Source organism: Magnolia sinica, chromosome 17, assembly GCF_029962835.1.
Source record: "Magnolia sinica isolate HGM2019 chromosome 17, MsV1, whole genome shotgun sequence".
NCBI classification, from domain to species: domain Eukaryota; kingdom Viridiplantae; phylum Streptophyta; class Magnoliopsida; order Magnoliales; family Magnoliaceae; genus Magnolia; species Magnolia sinica.
In genome coordinates this window covers 65770781-65791160 of record NC_080589.1, presented here as the reverse complement: position 1 = coordinate 65791160, position 20380 = coordinate 65770781, and the positions used below count along the sequence as shown (strand labels likewise).

At 39.9% G+C, this 20380-nt stretch overlaps 1 protein-coding gene across 1 annotated transcript in view; it reads left to right on the top strand.

Annotated features, from left to right (window-relative positions):
• LOC131230214 (puromycin-sensitive aminopeptidase) overlaps nt 1–20380 on the top strand; it is a 34973-nt gene that overhangs the window by 11369 nt on the left and 3224 nt on the right. The window contains exons 7-32 of the mRNA XM_058226032.1: nt 1841–1954; nt 2327–2401; nt 2549–2656; nt 3043–3255; nt 3356–3417; nt 5136–5163; nt 5264–5350; nt 5466–5491; nt 6798–6861; nt 7029–7109; nt 7269–7316; nt 7924–7942; nt 8077–8081; nt 8192–8203; nt 8313–8369; nt 9139–9248; nt 9327–9407; nt 10065–10248; nt 10369–10517; nt 11417–11555; nt 11643–11789; nt 12854–12935; nt 13017–13192; nt 14115–14225; nt 14705–14821; nt 15269–15340. Coding sequence (XP_058082015.1) covers nt 1841–1954; nt 2327–2401; nt 2549–2656; nt 3043–3255; nt 3356–3417; nt 5136–5163; nt 5264–5350; nt 5466–5491; nt 6798–6861; nt 7029–7109; nt 7269–7316; nt 7924–7942; nt 8077–8081; nt 8192–8203; nt 8313–8369; nt 9139–9248; nt 9327–9407; nt 10065–10248; nt 10369–10517; nt 11417–11555; nt 11643–11789; nt 12854–12935; nt 13017–13192; nt 14115–14225; nt 14705–14821; nt 15269–15340 — 2367 coding nt within the window. The remainder of the gene's footprint in view (nt 1–1840; nt 1955–2326; nt 2402–2548; nt 2657–3042; nt 3256–3355; nt 3418–5135; nt 5164–5263; nt 5351–5465; nt 5492–6797; nt 6862–7028; nt 7110–7268; nt 7317–7923; nt 7943–8076; nt 8082–8191; nt 8204–8312; nt 8370–9138; nt 9249–9326; nt 9408–10064; nt 10249–10368; nt 10518–11416; nt 11556–11642; nt 11790–12853; nt 12936–13016; nt 13193–14114; nt 14226–14704; nt 14822–15268; nt 15341–20380) is intronic.

The window sequence follows — 20380 nt, the reverse complement described above, 5'->3', positions numbered from 1 at the left end:
CCTATACAAAGAGGCAGGCCTAGGTAAGAGGATGGAAACTTTCCCACCTTACAACCAAAGATACCTGCAAGAACATTTATCTCCCCCTCCTTCATTCTGATTCCCAACATCTCACTCTTAGCTACATTAATCTTTAACCCCGAAACTGCTTCGAAGCAAGTAATAGTCATGTAAATCCTTTCAACCATATCGGCATTTGCATCATAGAAAATAATTGTGTCATCCGCAAACTGGAGATGAGAGATTGGAGGCCCATTCCTATCGACCTTGAACCTGGTGAGAAGGTCCAACTGCTGCCCTTTAGTCAACATTCTACCCAACACATCTGCCACCACACAAAAAAGAAATGGGGATAAAGAATAAAAAAATCTTGTAGACTGAGCACATTCTTTCATCCACTTCTCGCCACATACAATCTTGCCGAGCATATAGTCCAAGAAGCTCCAATCAATGTGGTTATAGGCCTTTCCGATATCCACCTTACACACCAATCCTTTCGTTTCCTCCTTGAATCTTGAATCCATACATTTGTGAGCCAAGAGAGTGCTATATAGGATTTGTCTTCTTGGAACAAAGGCAAATGTGTTTTCAGATATAATGCTTTCCAACACCAATCAAAATCTAGACGCAAGAATTTTGTAGGGACCTCTCTTTGATCAAGCTAATGGGTTTGAAATCCTTCAAGTTTTGCCCCGTAATTTTAGGAATGATTGTGATGAACAAAGCGCAAGGTTTGCTGACAACCGACCTCCCTCTTGAAACTTAGAAATAAAGCTCTCCAGATCCCTTTTGATGACATCCCAAAACACCTGTAAGAACACAATTGGATAGACTTTCGGACCTTGTACCTTGTCCTTACAAAGGGCATCAATGGCGGTCTTCACCTCTTCTTTCAAAAAAGGGCATTCCAAGGACTGCCGACTCCCGCAATAATCTACCGAAGTCAAGATTATCGATCCTTGGCCTATTCCAACCCTTTGGAGAAAGCTTTATATATATATATATATATATATATATATATATATATCCACTATTCCCTCAAAAGGTTTTCGTTCCCTTCTACCCTTCTTCCATCTACAATCAGATTCGACACTTTGTTCATTCTCGCCCTTGCGCTAGCCATACTGTGGAATAATTTCGTGTTCTTGTCCCCATCAACCAAATCGCTTTAGAACATTGGTGCCATTTCATCTCCTCTTTCTTTAACCGCTGTAGAACGTTGGTGCCATTTTATCTCCTCAGATGTTATGGGCTACCATGTAGAAATCGCATGATTGGAGGACTGTATCATTGTTATCTCTAGCTGTGTTAATATTGTATATAACTGAGTATTGACAGCGATCCAGCGTGCCCAATTAGAGTTACTCTGCCTATGTGTTGTACTGTACACGCAGCACGTGTATGATGATCTGAAGCAACCATTCTGTTGGTTCCTCTAATTTGGCCACCAACTGAAAATTGCCTTGATATTGCAGCCTCCCTCATCTAATCAATGACCTCAATAAATGCAAGCATTTGCTAATTTTTATCTTGTAGTGAGACAGGATTGTCCAATCACTTTGACTTTTGGTCTTTGGTTCATCAGCTATTAGATCTTCTAAACTAATGTTCAGATCTTGTTTGCTTATGCCACGTGTGGTATAGACACCGAGGCATGGCAACTCACACACATCTATGCGTGTGGATTTCTGTGCCCTAAGTATTTGATAGTGTTAGGTACAATAATATTCGGAGGTTGCAAAAGTAAAAGAAGAGCCTATTTGTGGTTGTAGCTCAGCTTTTCTGTCTTTTATTTTATGGTAGTCATTGATTTTCACACCTCTGATTTGTTATGTTTCAGAAAGAAGATTTCCAGTTGGACCTGCGACATCTGACCCTGCTGTCACCTCCAACTGGTGTGTTCACACTGGAGATTGTTACGGAGATACATCCTCAGAACAACACATCTTTGGAGGTGAAGCATGTTCTGATATCTTGGAATTGTTTGCACTTCTCGCAGTAAGGCTTGTTAATGGGTCGTGCTTGGGCTTGGCTGGGTCTTTGCCCATTTATTTGTTGGTCTGTAATTTACTCTCAGGCCCAGCTCTCCGGTCTAGAACTTGGGCTCGAGCGTGGCCCCTGACAGCCATAAAAGGGCCTGGAGGGTGTACCTCAATATGTTAAGTTATTGAACTTGGGCGAAAATCAAGTCCATTCCCAGCCTGCATGCCTAAAGATTGAGGTTTGACCTGTGCCTTTGTCAGTTTGGGCCCAGAAGCCTGATGGACCAGCATTGCCCATTGGCGTATTACGTGTTGATCTTACACTGTCATTTTCTCTCTTGAAGGGTCTTTATAAGTCCTCTGGCAACTTTTGTACTCAATGCGAAGCGGAAGGTTTCCGAAAAATCACCTTTTACCAGGTTTGTTTGTGTGGTCACAGTTGGTCGCTTCTTTAATTTTTGTCAACACAAACAGGAATTCGTTATCTCATTAAATCTTTTCTGAATGTAATAACCGGAATGATCTTTCATAGAGAAGTCTACATTGATGTAATGCTGCATTGCCAGGATCGTCCTGATGTCATGGCGAAATACACTTGCCGGATTGAAGCTGATAAAGCCCTTTATCCAGTTTTATTATCTAATGGGAATCTTATAGAACAAGGGGACCTTGAGGTTTGCTTCACTTCTCCACTGCTGGCTGATCAGTGTTTAGGAACTCAATTGAGTTCTTGGAAAACCCGCCGAGTCAACTCGATTGAGACTTGGGCAAGTTAAGGGAGTAGCTCGGCCTAACTGAAACCTGAAAACTAGATCAGGTTCTTGAAGAGCTGGATCAATCAAGAACCTAAGAAACTTGAAAGATAGACTATGGAGCCTTTTCAATTTCAAGAATTCAATTTGCTCAACTGATTGTTAAGTTGACTTGTATTTGGGCCTTCTAAGTCACTGCCATGTTTTGAGCTTAAACCTTGCTTTGGCCTTTTGTGTGCTAAAAGTCCATTTGAAGTAACCTCTCTCTATCCCTCTATCTAAAATGGTTATTTTGCATATCCTTGCAGGGTGGCAAGCACTATGCTCTCTGGGAGGATCCTTTCAAGAAACCATGCTACTTGTTTGCATTAGTTGCTGGGCAGCTCAAAAGCAGAGACGACACATTTGTGACTCGTTCTGGACGGAAGGTGTCCCTGAGGATCTGGACCCCGGCACAGGACTTACCAAAGACAGCCCATGCTATGGATTCCCTCAAGGCTGCTATGAAATGGGATGAGGAAGTCTGTGTCTCTATCTTTAGCTTGCTAGTCAGTGCTACAATTTTCAAAAGGCATTGATTTGATTCTAAAGCATTGTCTCTTATTTTTCTCTTGGAAATAGGTTTTTGGCCTTGAATATGACCTGGATCTCTTTAACATCGTGGCCGTTCCGGATTTTAACATGTAAGATCCAATTGCTTGAGATTCTCTGCTTTTGAATTTCTTATGGATCTGGATGAGCACTAGATGTGACATAGATAAGCGGTTCTGTGAGTGTAAGAGGTTGCAAATTTGCAATTCAATTGTTCACGTAAAGAGGATTTGTGCAGACACACAGGAAAGCATACCTTAGATCCAGGGGAGATTATGCGTACATTATTTGGATTTGCCAGATCCGACATTGTTGATTTGTAATTCATTTATTTAACATTGTTTGGATCATGGTTAAAAGACTCGGTGACTCGACCTGACTCATTCAGCACTGACTCGCTACTTGCCCAAGTTGTGGCTGAATGGGACCAGCTCGCCTGAGTTGGGGTTGACTTGTGGTATCGAATTGGATCGGGCCCAACCATGTACGAGTCCACTCAAACAAGTTGCATCAGACTTGCCCAAGTCTTAAAACCATGGTTTGGATGTGCTATTGAAGTGCACAGCAATTATTACTGTAATAAATTGGAAAAGTAAACTGGAGTTTCTTGCCTAAGAGACCATGTCCTGGGGCTGGGCTTCAACTTTCAATTATGTTACTTTCAAGTTGGAATGAAACATAACTGCAATCTTATCACTACTTCCTCATTATGAATGCCATGAAATGTCATTAATTTCTGTTTTTACCTATCGATTAAACTTATTGTTTGCAATTCAATTTGATTTTTCATCCATAGACAGCATCAACCTTTTCCACGAACATGCTGCGTGCTTAAATCAAGCATTAAGAACTTATATTGAATGTTATAGTTCCTAATGTACTGTTTGTTTGATTAGGGAATTGCATAGAATACAAAATAATAGTCTAAAATTTAATTACATTAGAACAATTTTATTACCTTTATCTTTAAGATTTTTGCATTCATGTAATATTCATATATCGGTTTAGCATTTCACTAAGCATCATTACTTATGAATGGACTAAATCCCTGAGCATGAACTTTCATTGGTATGGGTGTTTCATGCTTTGTAGTTTGCATGGCAATTGCTCCTCCCTGAATTTGCTTACCCTCCCTTTGGGGTGTGCAAGAAATAGGGGGTGGTTTGTCCATGTGCTCATCAATCTGGATCGTTCAACAGATTCCTGACCTCTTGGATGGGTCATCTTCCAAAAATGGCATCAATATGATTACCATAATTGGCAAATGTATAGAAATATTTTATGAACTATTAATAATGATAAAAGGTGCAACAGATCGGCTGGTTATGATGATCCTCTGAGTGAGATTTATGGGGTATAGAGTCTATAGACAATCTGAGATGTGTCTGTCTAATGAACGATCTAGGAGGGGAGGGATGCTCACCAACTGTCCAGTGAACTTTAATAATAAAATAAACCTTGTAATGTTATTAAAAAATATATAAGAAAACATTTATATTATACTAATTAACTTATGTATTAATCTAGTCTCGAAAGCATCTCGAGAATGACCGTATGTGTCACACTCGACAGCTTTTTTTTTTTTTTTTTAGCGATGTTTCTAAGCTATATAAGGGAACTACAACCCATTTTCCAAAGAAGACAATAGGATCCTTACAACCCATTTTCCAAAGAAGACAATAGGATCCTTGTGCAAATCTAACCTTTTTTATTTTTTTAATTTTTTGGTTTTTTCTTGGGGGGTGGTTCACTTAAGCTTCTTTTTGTGTAAAATACATCAAAGTTGATTACTTGGTTGATTGATTGACAGGGGAGCCATGGAAAACAAGAGCCTCAACGTATGTTCTGACCTATGACAGTTTTCAAAATTAATCAGCTCATTTACTTTTGGAGATGATTTCCTGATATTCGCACGCGTGCGTGTGTGTGTTGGAACAGATATTCAATTCAAAGCTTGTCTTGTCTTCTCCTGAAACTGCTTCTGATGCGGATTACGCTGCAATTTTGGGAGTCATTGGTCACGAGGTATATTCTACTATAAAAATGATTTTTATCTACCAAAAATTGATTTTCCTATTCCAGTTTTAATTGGATCTCGATTTCATGCTGATGGGGCTTCCTGACTTGAGTTTATTTGCAGTACTTCCACAACTGGACAGGCAATAGGTTGGTACTTGGTACTTTTATTATCAGTTTTACTATTAAGCTTTTATAACTTGTTCTCTTATATTCCCTACTAGTTTCTTAGCTTTTTCCTAGGTTTTTTTTTTTTTTCGTTGTTTTCTGTTTTCTTTCCCCTTTTTCTTGTTTTTGTTTGCTTTATTTTTGGCTTTGGCCAAATAAATTTCATCTTTCCAAAGAAAAAAAAAAACTTGTTCTCATATATTGCTTTATCCGGTATTTCTGCCTTGTTTCTTTACAGCAGTCCATTTTTCGAGGATTTATTGGGTCTGGAGAACTTGTCACATGTGGGGCCTATGGTTTGTTGATCCAAACTGTAGATATGATGGGCCTGCTTTGGAGGGGGCATCCCCCAAAGATCTCTCCGATTGGAAGATCATGACTCTTGATCTTTGGCCTACTAGTTTCTTAGCTTTTTCCTAGGTTTTTTTTTTTTTTCGTTGTTTTCTGTTTTCTTTCCCCTTGTTCTTGTTTTTGTTTGCTTTATTTTTGGCTTTGGCCAAATAAATTTCATCTTTCCAAAGAAAAAAAAAACTTGTTCTCTTATATTGCTTTATCCAGTATTTCTGCCTTGTTTCCTTACAGCAGTCCATTTTTCGAGGATTTATTGGGTCTGGAGAACTTGTCACATGTGGGGCCTATGGTTTGTTGATCCAAACTGTAGATATGATGGGCCTGCTTTGGAGGGGGCATCCCCCAAAGATCTCTCCGATTGGAAGATCATGACTCTTGATCTTTGGCCAATTTGATATTGATTGTAGATCATCTCTGTATTGCTTCATCATCAATTTGTAGGGCACGGATCTAAGGGCTAGGCATGGTCCAGAGATTTGGGAAGCTCTCATCTACACACTGCACATGTGCCAGCATGGCACATAGGTGCAAGAACTAATCCATCCATCAGGTTGGTCTGACCTTATACATTTTTTCCCAAATTAAAATCTGGTCCAATCAGCATGTGGGCTGTAATATTGAAAACAGGTGGATGGTCAGTAAACTTCAGCCAAGTTTTTTCAGATCTGTAAATTTGTTTTACGGAATGTAGCTCACATGACCAGTGGATCAACCTCATTCTTGGGCTAGGGCATCAATATAGTGGTGTTGTTCTGATTGATGGATTGGATCTCAGACCTATTGTGCCATGCTGGCACATGTGCATGTGTGCATCAGCTTTAGTGTACACACATTTGGGTTTAGTACAGTTCCCTATACTATTAGTCCTGAGGATAGGAATTTTGCATTTCAAAAGTTGTAGTCAACTCGAATTAACTGCCATGTTGAATTGTTGCAGAGTTACATGCCGTGACTGGTTCCAACTTAGCCTGAAGGAAGGTCTTACTGTCTTCAGAGATCAGGTACTGTTGCTTTCATTCATTCATTCATTCTTTCTTCTTCTTCTTCTTCTTCTTCTTCTTCTTTTTTTTCGTTTGACTTTTTAATGCCTTGAGATTTGCCTTCTACCATGGATTTATTTCTTCACTGGTTCAAGTGTTTGCAATCATACTCTGAATTGCTTTCATAGGAGTTCTCATCCGACATGGGCAGCCGTGCAGTTAAGCGCATAGCAGATGTTTCAAGACTTCGCAATTACCAGTTTCCTCAGGTTGATAATACCCACAAATTTTCATATATCCTTATTTATCTTACTCTTTTCTAGTAATTATATCTAAAATTATAACTCGAAAATCCAAAATATCCAATATTTTGTTTATGGTGTATCAATCTGCATTTAAATGCTAATCTTTGTGAGGTGATTTTCTAGGATGCTGGTCCAATGGCTCATCCTGTTCGCCCCCATTCATATATTAAGGTAGGTCTTCAAATTTTAGAAACTCTTCTTTTTTTGGTTTGTGAAATGGCTCCCATGGGCCAGGTGCATCGAAACATTCCCATGCAAATCATTTCAATTTGGATAGATGGATGGTCAATATTGATCTATCCGTTTGGCCCAAACCTCTCTTCAGAGTCTACCTTGAGAAAACCATATCTGTTGGATGATCGTAACTCTCCAATCAAAAGCATGAAATGGCCAAGATCTTCTTTTACACCACAGGTTCAATCATCCACTTGCTGGGCCTAACCTTGGATTTTTTATGGTTCCAGAGAGTCACTTTGGTCAGGCGATGATCCGATCCATTGCATGGATAAGGAAGAATGTACAGATGATTAGAGTCATCCGACTGGTGCTATTTTTCATAGTGGATTATAAAAAGTGTCGCGACTGAATAGACAGTCCAGATCAGTGATTTCAATCTCCACATGTCCAAATACTGCTTTATGCATGGGAAAGTTCCCATGCACATATCCTATTGGAGTATTTCACACTTTGTTTTAAGTCCATATAAATCTTTGGCTTTTCATTAAACATCAGTAATTAGTAATGGTCTTGTCTGTTCTTCTTCTTCTTTTTCAAACAGATGGACAACTTCTACACAGGTGGTGATTCTATCCTCAATCATAATTTCTCATTGATTGTATGTAACAAAATTTATGGAAGATGCTCTCTGATTTCTGTATTAACTTGTTTGGGAACTTTTGTCTTGTGTGTGAACACAAACTTCAACGTGCAGTGACGGTATGTTCTAACTCGATGTTCATTACCATTTTGATGACATTCCTTCTTCGTCCCGTTGTGTAAACACCTAACGAGCTCCTTTCTTCTTCTCTGGCATTGGGACATCACAGGTGTATGAGAAGGTCCGATCATTCCCAGCTCAAATGTCATTTTTACTCTCTCTCTCTCTCTCTGGATTGTATTTGACATAGACTATTGAAAGTATAGAGTAATTCTTGATCATCTTAACAGGGCGCTGAAGTTGTCAGGATGTACAAAACCTTGCTTGGGAAGTCAGGGTTCCGAAAGGTTAGAACAATAGACGTAGTCATATGGATTTCTTTCTGTTATTTATGTTGTGTTGAATTTTATATTCTACTGTAGTTTCAATGCTCACCTTAATGAACCTTATCAGTGCATGGTCCATGATGGATTTGGTTTGTTGTCTACATAGCACGCTAAAACTAGATGTTCATGAATTGAAGTTATGAGTGCATGGTCCATGAGGAATTTGGTTAGTTGTCTACCCAGACCACCAAAATTAGACATATTTGCCCTCCTTTGGTATATGGTTCCTTCATTTTAAATAATCATACAATTGGATTTGTAAATTAGTGTCTACGGTGGCTATATTCAATCCTTTATAGTTTTTATCCAGATCGTTGATCTAGTGGGCCCCAGAGTGGATGGGGCGTGGGAGATCGCCAAAACTCCTCATTGTAAGATTCCAACTATCCAATCTTTAGCCCTTTTCAGGACTTGATGTGATTTGATCGCAACCATCATTTTTAATGCACGGATTAGAGGGCTATGATCTTCCAATCTGGGTGAGGGCATCCTGTATCCTTGGTGGGGCCTTCGTATCAACCATTAGGATCAGGAACCATGGGCCCTACTTGAACCTGCCGATGCACCAGGACATCATTCACGTCCCGATGCATCAGGACACTTCCTCTTCACGGTATCCAAGTTTTACAATATGGATGCAATATAGTGATTGGTCGCTTCTTGCTTGTTATCTAAGACAATCCACCTTTTTTGTTTTTCTAATATCAACAAGTGCTTTACCGTGTTTCAGGGCATGGATCTTTATTTCAAAAGACATGATGGACAGGCAGTTACCTGTGAAGATTTCTTTGCTGCCATGCGAGATGCTAATGATGCTGACCTTTCTAATTTCTTACTGTGGTATGTATGCACCTTGTCGTGTCATTTACTTCCTTGCAGATGGGCATGCATGATCATGGGATGGATCACAACTTGCAGGTACTCTCAAGCTGGAACACCCCAAGTTAAAGTTACCTCATCCTACAACCCTGAAGCCCATTCTTACTCGTTGAAGTTCAGGTACAGATGCATGTATTTGGTATTCCTAATGTTCTGTTTTGTTTGGCATTGACATTTGAAACACCACACCAATTCGGCACATTCGCAGTGTTTGAGGTTTTCTATTTCTGTCAAAATTAGCAGCTATGTGTTCCTTAGTTTTTTACCCAATTGTGCAAAGAGGAATTGAGTGTCAGAAAAAGTAGGTGCGGGATTCTGATATGTGTGGGGGTCATGGTTCTGAGGATACAAACTGTTGATCTGATGGGCCTCACCGGATGGGGATGCTACAAAATTTTCCCAGATTGGACAATCCTAACTTTTTGGTGTTTAGAAAATATGAAAAGTAAAAAACAAGAACGGTCTACATTCAGTGTAAAATAGTCAAATTGAAATGTTAGGATCTACCAATCTGTGAAAATTTTAGAGAATCCTCCATTCACTGTGGGGCCTGTGAGACCAATGGCCCAGATCATCAAACCATGGACCCCACATGCACAAAAACTTGTCCCTCAACAAACTGTCCGATTGATGAAGTTCAGGACCTTTTAGTTCCTCTAGTCTAAATGGTTAAAAGGGGATGCTCCCCCTCTTTCTCAATCACTCCACTATTTTTTCGTGTAAATGGGTGTTTTCATGTGGCGACAAGTAATCAATCTGTATGCGGATGTTTCTCAGTCAAGAGGTGCCATCTACTCCTGGTCAACCAGTGAAAGAACCCATGTTTATACCTGTAGCCGTGGGTCTCCTTGACTCTAATGGGAAGGACATGCCTCTCACCTCTGTATATCATGATGGATTGCTGGGGATGGTTTCAACTAATGACAAACCAGTTTCCACTACAGTCCTTCAATTCAAGAAGGTCAGTTCTAAATATTTAGCAAACACGATGTGCTCACCTTTTTTATCTGCATGAGACAATTGAGATCTTTCATAGTGGGAAATGTTTTCAAATTCAACTTGGATTTATGATACTGTGCAGAAGGAAGAAGAGTTTGTGTTCTCTGATATATCTGAGCGGCCAATTCCATCTCTCTTGCGGGGTTACAGTGCTCCTATCCGTCTCGACTCTGATCTTACTGACAGTGACTTGTTTTTCCTACTTGCCAATGATTCAGATGAGTTCAATCGGTAAGTTCTCCAAAGAATGTTTTTCTGTTTTGGAAACAATCCTATCTAGTTTTGGGGTTTGCTAATCCTATGGACTAGTTTCTACACACCCACCTACATGCAGCCACACATGCCATGTCACATGCTTGTGGCACATCCAATTTGTGCATCATGTGGGCCCTTCCACATTGCATCCCTTGTTAAGAAAGATAAAAACTTTGATACTCTGGCAGAGTGTGATGGATGACATGCAGGCACTTAGAAATTACTTAGAAATTGCACACGTGGCATGTAAGTAGTCAAATTCAACTGTCCAAATTGTAGTACTCAGTGTAGATGTATCATGTACCAAAAATTAAGCTTATTTGGTCATCTGACTATCAGATTGGCGGGCATTTATTGGATGGTTAAAAATGAAAAATATCCAATGGTCCTACTTCCACAAACAAGTGTCCACAAATCAGAGGTTAGGATTGTTCAACCAATCTGATCTTGGAATTGTGACTAGGGGACAGTGGGGTGCACAATCTTGTCAGTTCTATTCGAGTTAATATATGGCACATGTACAATTTCCGAGTGCCTGTGTATGAAGCATCATACACGGCTTGTGTATCATATAACTTTGTCAGATTGGCCACTTCTACATTTAGTGTGGACCATGTGGATTTTTTCCTTCTATCTGTCCATTATTTTCATACATGTGTGGACTGCTGATGATTGCATTTGCCTGGTATTTGGGCCACGGCATCTAAATGGTAGTACTCACCTGATGAATGAATTAGATATGGCATGCATATGCCATAATGGCACATATGGTCACACATGTAGATGGCATGTTGGATTTGCAGACCTTGATTTTTTTTTTCTTCCTTTCCATGGGTGAGTTCATTTAAAAATTATTAAATTATTTTGTTGTTCAGTTGGGAGGCAGGGCAGGTTTTGGCAAGGAAACTGATGCTCACCCTTGTCGCCGATTTCCAGCAAAATAAGCCGTTAGTTTTGAACCCAAAGTTCGTGGATGGGCTCAAAAGCATACTAGGCAATTCCAGCTTGGATAAAGTAAAGATTATTACATCCATCTGAATGTTTTGGTATCTCCCAAAATAGAAAAGCAATCATCAGCTGTACTCCCTTGGCATTTCTCAGGAATTCATTGCAAAAGCGATGACGTTACCGGGTGAGGGGGAGATAATGGACATGATGGATGTTGCAGATCCTGATGCTGTCCATGCTGTTCGTAGCTTCATCAGAAAGCAGCTCGCTCTTCAACTGAAAAATGAATTTCTCAGCACGGTAGGCCATCTACTTTTGTCTCCAAGCACCTTTTTAATGTAAAACTAAGGTGGGATCTCATTATCTTTTGGACTGAACGAAACGAATAGATTGTCTAGAAGTTCTTAATACAAAGGTGCCATTTTATTGGGATATGTACTCATCCATTCATGGCACCTTTTTTTTTTTTTTTTTTGAATTTATATGAAAGCAATGAGACCGATGCTGCCTGGATTAAGAAAGAAGTCATGGTTCTTCAACTGAGGATATGTGTGTTATCCTCTGATCATTAGTTTGTAGTTTGTACAATAACAGAGTAGAGACCATGGTTAAATGATCCATACCTGTTGACTTCATTGGATCCAAAGTTTATGGAACATGGCCTAAAAGTCTCCTCGATGGGACATCCCTACTTTCCTAACCATTCCATTGGCAATGGTTCACATCCAACTGAAAAGTGCCAAAGATTTGATGGCTAAGATCTCCCAATTTGGGATTGTTTTGAGCATGACCCATCCGTGATGGAGCTCATCAGATCAATGGTATGGATCTCTGTACCATGAGCCCTGCTCCTGCTAACCGAAAACTCGAGGATACTATACCTATCCTAGGAATTAGGATCAAGAATCACTGTATGTTTTGATTATATGTCAGTTCTTAAATCGATCAACTCCCATTTGTCAATGATTTACAAAGTGGGATTAGAAATAAAACTTTCTAAATCTACAAATAATTCTGTATTTCTAATAAATATGATCCAATCTGGAGACTCTTGTAATAGAGTTGTACTTTTATTGTTTTTTGAAAGACGGGGATGTGTTTGTCAACTTCCCTTATTAGAATTACTCCTGATTTATTGGGCGTCATTTTGTTTGAGATAAGAACCATCTTTTTACGAGAAGTAGAGGGTGTTATTGTTTTTCCATTCAGTAGATGATTAATGGTATTATTCTCTCCCTATAACCGAAATGTGAGTGTTACTACATTTTTTAAATTTAAACCACATAGTGCCCAAAGGACTTGTCTTTTTCTTTTTTCCTTTTATATTTCGTCTAGGAGTTAAACTTGTAGCCCTGTACTTTCAGGTTAAAAGAAACAGCAGCTCTGAGCCATATGTGTTTAACCATCATAGCATGTCTCGGCGTGCTTTAAAGAACGTTTCTCTTGGTATGGGTCTCATTTGTTTCCAATCTTAGTTTGAGAGATGGATATAGAATGATCACTGATTTCTTTTTTGTCTGTGTATAGCCTATCTTGCTCTATTGGAAGAACCTGAGATCGCCGAACTTGCATTGCACGAGTACGGATCTGCTACCAATATGACCGACCAATTTGGGGCTCTAGCAGCAATAGCTCAAACTCCTAGTACAGTCCGCGATGATGTTCTGTCCGACTTTTATAAGAAGTGGGAGCATGAATTTTTGGTGAGTTCTCTTCTTGGAAACACTAGAACTGGCTCTTTTGTTAAGCACTTCTCAGTTCCAGCTCTCTTCAGTTTTCCATGGTTCAGCCCACTTTGGGCTTGGTTCAGGCTGACTTTGAGGTCCATTGATTGGACATAGGCCCAATATTTTGTGCCTAATAAATAATAGGCGGCCTTTGGTCCAATGTTACTAATTGCAAACCCCCCGTGTTTTTTGTTCTGAATCATGCCAGCCGGATTATGGGTCATTTCCGATCCAGATCTCTATTTTTATTAATCTGAAATTATGGTTCCATACTCAAGTGGTGTTTAAGTTATTATGTAACTTTGTATTGAGATTGTGGAGATTTGTACTTAGTTTACACAGTAGCATGCATATAATGTACTACTGTGCATGTGTTATTTATAGTAATAACATTCATCATTTTGTATATATAAATTGCTGTATGGATTCTTGCATAAAATTATATTGCCTACACCTTGTGTATGTACTGGAGCAACCCGCATGACCCTACCCCTAGCGTAACATGTACAAGAGGAAGTAGCGTACTGCATACCTGTCCCTGTACCACGTACCAGAGGAACCCATGAGCTAGGTGACCGTGCTTTGGCCTGAATCTGCCTTAAACAGGTCACCCCAGCATGGCCTGACCTATTTAATACTGCTGGTTGAACATTTGGATGGTGGCCCTAACTGGTTCCATGGCATTAAAGCCGGGCCGGGCTTGGAGTTGCGTCCTCAAATCATGAATTGGATCTGGACATGCTCCAGCCTGGCCCAGATGCAACAAGTGTTTGTTGTTTGCTTCTCTCTCTCTCTCTCTCTCTCTCTCTCTCTCTCTCTCTCTCTCCCTGTTTTGTAGTGACAAGCAAAGCTTTTTAGAAATAGTGCTAATAGAAATATATTCTTTTTCCTCTATCAGGTGGTAAACAAATGGTTTGCACTTCAAGCCATGTCAGACATTCCTGGAAATGTCAAGAACGTTCAGAACCTCTTGAATCATCCTGCATTTGATTTGCGCAATCCGAACAAGGTAATTATTAAGGCCTCTCTCTCTCTATTTTAACAATTGCATTAGTTTTAAGTTGGGCCAAAACTGATCTAACTCCGTTCGAGCTTGTGTTTTTCTGACACTCCGTGGTTGGGAGATCTGATTAAGCTCCCATGCACCTAGTGACGCACCATGTGCAGCTGTCAAGGTGTACCCCACCTACAACCTGGCTCAAAATGTAAGGGCAGTCTGCTTTTCTGGCGGGCCACACACGTGAGTTGAATGTGGGTAGCTGCCATTTTATTACTGTCCTTGCTTCTGTACGTGCATGCCCCACCAGGTGAGTTGACTACCCTGATTGTTGGGCCAGGTCATTGGCATTGTGGGTTCACCTCACGTACTTGTCGACTATCTTGCACAAATGCCAGGTGTGTCTGGGCTTAACAGTACTCCATCTTTGATGCTAGTTCAGTTGGGACTCTTGAAGTTACGTTATTGAATTTGGTTTCTTGGTGCGTCAGGTTTACTCATTGATCGGAGGTTTTTGTGGGTCACCTGTAAATTTCCATGCAAAGGATGGGTCAGGCTACAAATTCTTGGGGGAGATAGTGTTGCAACTTGACAAAATAAATCCTCAGGTGTGTTCTAAGTTAACATGCTTCCCATTGATTGGAGATGTGTATTGTGCTGTATCCCCATGTCTGTAGTTTGAACAAGTCGGGCTAATGGCTAATCAGTCAATCTCCATAATTCTGGTGTGCCCCACAATGGATGGACCATGCCATAAAAATTTCCTTGCTGGGGCTATCCTAACCTTCCACTGGTGGTTTGTGAATAGATGGTTAACAAATGCTGCAATGCTCTACATAACAGAAAACAGGCAAAAGATTGGGTGACTTGAATCTTTCCCTCTGGGAGATTTCTGGGGCATGGTCCATGCATGATGGGCTGATCATATCATTGGTCTGGATCTGAGCCATGAGCCTGCTAGCTTAAATGAATGCCTAGGATACTACCCATAATCTCAGTCTCTGATATAATTCCGCTTTTCTCTTGAGTTCCTTTATGTGTTTCGTGGATTGCAGGTGGCCGCACGAATGGTGTCTGCGTTCTCAAGATGGAAGCGTTACGATGAGACTAGACAAGCTCATGCTAAGGTAGCACTGTTCTCATCTCCACTCCTTTCTTTTCCTCCCTTTTCTGCACATACGTGAGAATTTATTATATCATTTCAAAGGTCTTTGATTTCTTTGCTGTCTTTGAACAACTCGTATACATCCATCCATCCATCTCCATTTGGGTTCAATGTTTCTTTTGTTCCAAGTCGACTCAATACTTCGCCTAGTGTCTGATTGAGTTTCTTGAGTTTTGGAAAGCTTTCTTAATGCGGTATTTTTAAATTTTTGGATCACTCCATTGAGTTTTTCAATTGCTAAACTGAGTTATTGATTATTTATTCAAGTCTTTTTTGGGTCATGAGAAGTCGTAGGTTTTGTTTGGATGCTCAAATAAGTCAATTGCAATAACTCAAGCTGATGGAAATGACCAATGTGGGATCGTCCCTAGATTACTGCTATGATTGTTTCAACTGTAATTTGAAATGCATGGAATTGCAATTGGGGGTTTGCTTGTCATCGTGAAGTGAACCGAAATGTTGCCCCACCATCGTTGGTTATTTCCATTTTATTGAATTGATATATTGCAATTCAAGTCAACTGGGCATCCACAAATACATTTTAACTTTATCAAGTCAGGGCGACTTTGATGAGTTTTTGTCTACCGTTGAGTTGTTAACCATTAATAAAAATGACAAGGACTTTCAATCAAGGCTCTGTCTCTAACTATTAGTAAGAAATTTAAGGAGACTGGCAAACCTATCTTCAAACGAAGCTACTAAAATACACTTAGCGAATAATCTCATGTATAAAACATATGCTGCAAAGCCAGTGAACCTAATGGTATGGTCAGTCCACTGCTTTTGAACATGGAGCATAGGTTTCAAACAACATGCAAAAAGAGTCCATTAATCAGGTGGTTAGCACTTTTTGATTGGTGAAACTTTTGTGCTACCTCCATATAAGAGACACTGATTGTACTGTTTGACACAGGCCCACAGCCCACTAGTCCCATCCAGGCCCACTGTATGGCCCAACCCACGTAAGTCCATCTAGGACTACTGCAGGGCCTTGCAATACATGACCATAGCCCACCGTAAAGCTCAACATCTGCTATTTTTGGGCTAATTATTTACAAATTTGATAATTATTATCTACTAATTTTGGGAGATACGAGGGGCTAATTTAAAATGTGACTAGGGTGTAATTGATATGATTGAAGATATGGGCTGGATTTAGAGATTTGATTGCTTTGCATGTTTTCTTTTTATTAGGCTTTTGCCATATGCAGAAAGCTTAGATTAGTTTGTGATAAATTGTGATTGATTATCTTTGTTGTAGAAATTTCAATTGATAATTATTATCTACTAATTTTGGGAGATATGAGGGGCTAATTATTTACAAATTTGATAATTATTATCTACTAATTTTGGGAGATATGAGGGGCTAATTTAAAATGTGATAGGGTTGTAATTGATATGATTGAAGATATGGTCTGGATTTAGAGATTTGATTGCTTTGCATGTTTTCTTTTTATTAGGCTTTTGCCATATGCAGACAGATTAGATTAGTTTGTAATAAATTGTGATTGATTATCTTTGTCGTAGAAATTTCAATTGAGGATTCCTTTAGGGGTGGTAGTGGTATAGGAGCTAATAATTTTCTAAGTGTGGTTCATCTTTAAGTTTTTGTAAGAGAAAAGATTGATATCAATAAAAGTTTTCTCCTTCTCTACTCCATTGTTCTTGGAGCACGTGGATACGTAGGGGGAGAGTCCCCACCAAGGTCCCAAGGAACTACAGATGGCCTCGGTTTATGAAGACACCAATGATCAAATCCTTCAATTGTTGGAACTTGATAGAGAGCCTGGAATTAAGGTAGAAGTTCCGAAATTCCATGGCTGGTTGCATGTTGACGACTTCATGAATTGGCTAAGCAAGATGGAAAGTGTTCGAGTATAAGGAAGTCGTGGATAATCGGAAGGTAGTAGCCGTGAAGTTTTCCAGTGACGCATTAGCAAGGTGGGATGATCTTCAAGCCGAATGAATTCGTCAAGGTAGAGAGAAAATAAATTCTTGGGAAAAGATGAAAAAGAAGTTAAAAGGGAAGTTCTTACCACTTATGCTCGTAACCTCTATCAAAGATATTACAATGTACGTCAAGGGAACAAGTCGGTAAATGAATACACCAAGGAATTTCATACCTTGACATCACGGGCAGGGTTTCTTGAGTAGGAAGATCAAAAGATTTCAAGATATCTCAATGATCTTAACTCAGATATCCAAAATGAATTGGCTTTCAAAGATGTTTTCAAAATATTCGATGCATACACACTTGTGTTGAAAGTCAATGAGATAATTAATTGGGGACTTGGGGGATGATTTAGTGTCCCATGAGGGCCGTCATCAACGATGGGGCAGCATGCTAACTTTCCACATAGGGCAATCATAAGGCTTCCCATAGGTTGAGAGACAATGGGTCGATGTCCAATGATAAAGCCAAGCCTCAACCCGAGGTGAGGTGGCTATGTACAAGGGCTAAGGTACCCAATATGGGACAAAGCAACACTCCTTTCATGCGCCTTAACTGTGAGCAACCGGGACATCTCTTTTCATTATCTTAAACATTAGTCCACAATTAAAGTAAATTTGGTTGAGGAAGGAGTATATTTTGAAGACACTCCCGATTGCATACAAAACAAAATTGAAGCGGACACAAAATATGAAGACCCTGCATATGAAGATGAGGTATATGTTGGGGAAGATGCAGTAGATGTGTATGGTGATAGAGGTGAGTTGTTGATTATCCAATGAAATATGCTATCGATGCCTTGAATGGTTGATGAGAGGCGATGGTTGCAACATAATATCTTCACCACCGCTTGTACTTCTGGTGGGAAGATATGCACAATTTTGGTAGACAGAGGAAGCAGTGAAAACATTGTCTCACAAGAAATGATAAACAAATTAAAACTTTCCACATAGGGCAATCATAAGGCTTCCCATAGGTTGAGAGACAATGGAAGCCTCAACCCGAGGTGAGGTGGCTATGTACAAGGGCTAAGGTACCCAATATGGGACAAAGCAACACTCCTTTTATGCGCCTTAACTGTGAACAACCGGGCAATTAAAGTAAATTTGGTTGAGGAAGGAGAATATTTTGAAGACACTTCCGATTGCATACAAAACAAAATTGAAGCGGGCACAAAATATGAAGACCCTGCATATGAAGATGAGGTATATGTTGGGGAAGATGCAGTAGATGTGATGGTGATAGAGGTGAGTTGTCGATTATCCAACGAATTATGCTATCGATGCCTTGAATGGTTGATGAGAGGCAATGGTTGCAACATAATATCTTCACCACGGCTTGTACTTCTGGTGGGAAGATATGCACAATTTTGGTAGACAGAGGAAGCAGTGAAAACATTGTTTCACAAGAAATGATAAACAAATTAAAACTTAAATAGCATAAGCATCTGCGACCATATCAAGTTTGTTGGTTCAAGAAAGGGGGAGAAGTTTTTGTTAACTCCAGGTGCTTAGTTTCCTTCTATATTGGATCTAAGTATAAGGATGATGTGTGGTGTGATGTGGTTCCCATGGATGCATGCCATATTTTGTGAGGGAGACCGTGGTTGTGGGATCAAGATATGGTGCACATGACTCAGGCTAACACCTATTCTTTTGTAAAGGATGTTGTTAATATCACATTGCATCCTATAAAACGTCTTCTAACACCCAAAGTTGATAAAGAAGAGGGTAAAAAATCACTCAGTTTGCAGAAGTTTGAAGAGGAAAGCAAGGAGACCGTGATCATCTATGTCTTGGTTACTAAAGAAGACACGAAGCAGTCAAATGTTCCGCCTCTAAAGACTTCGCGCTCGAAGAGCTCCCAACTAGACTTCCTCCCATTAGAAACATTCAACGCCACATTGATTTAGTGCCAGGTTTGAGTCTACCAAATCTTGCACACCATCGAATGAGTCCAATTGAACATGCCGAGCTCCACCGACAAGTTACTGAGTTACTACATAAGGGTTTAATTTGGGAAAGCATGTCACCGTGTGTTGTTTTCATATTATTAACCCTTAAAAAAGATGGATCTTGGAGGATGTGCATGGACAATCATGCAATCAACCGGATTGCTATCAAGTACCGATTTTCTATTCTTCGCTTAGATGATATGCTAGATATGTTGCATAGAGCAAAGGTCCTTTCAAAGATTTACCTGCGGAGCGGATATCATCAGATATGTATTCAACCCGAGGATGAGTGGAAGACCACATTTAAGACTCGAGATGAATTGTACGAGTGGCTCCTTGTCGATAGTGTTGTGTTTTTGGTGTATATTTTCTGCAGAAGTGATCAAGGTTGATTAAGAGAATCAAGCCCATTGCGGAGTGGCCCACCCCATAAACCCTTTCGGAGGTTCGTTCTTTCCACGGCTTAGCAACATTTTCCTGGAGATTTATTTAGAATTTCGGCACCATCATTGCACCTGTTAGCGATTGCACGCGGGAAGGCAAGTTTGAATGGACTAAAGCAGTGGATTGAAGCTTTGGTGTCATAAAAAAGAAGATGGCATAAACTCTAATTCTTGCACTTCCGGACTTAAATAAAGTCTTTGAAGTGCAAAGCAATGCTTCAAATGTTGGCATTGGCGCGGTGTTGAGTTATGAAGAAAAGTTGATATCTTTCTTTTGCGAGAAGCCTAATGGTGCACGAAAGAACTACTCCGTGTGATCTTGAGTTCTATGTGGTGATCCAGGCATTACAATATTTGGGACATTACTTGATTCATCAGGAGTTCATTTTATATTTGGACCATGAGGCGTTGAGATATCTCAACTCCTGAAAGAAGTTGAGTGCTCATCATGTGGAGTGGACGACTTTCCTATAAGAATATACATTTTGTGTCATAAAGCTGGAAGCTAGAACAAAGCGGTGGATGCTTTGAGTAACCGAATGGTTCTACCAGGAACTCTTGCCATGGAGGTCGTCAGATTCGAGGCATTAAAAGAACAATACAAAGCGGACCCTATTTTTGGAAAAATACTTGACAAGTGTGAATCCATCTCAC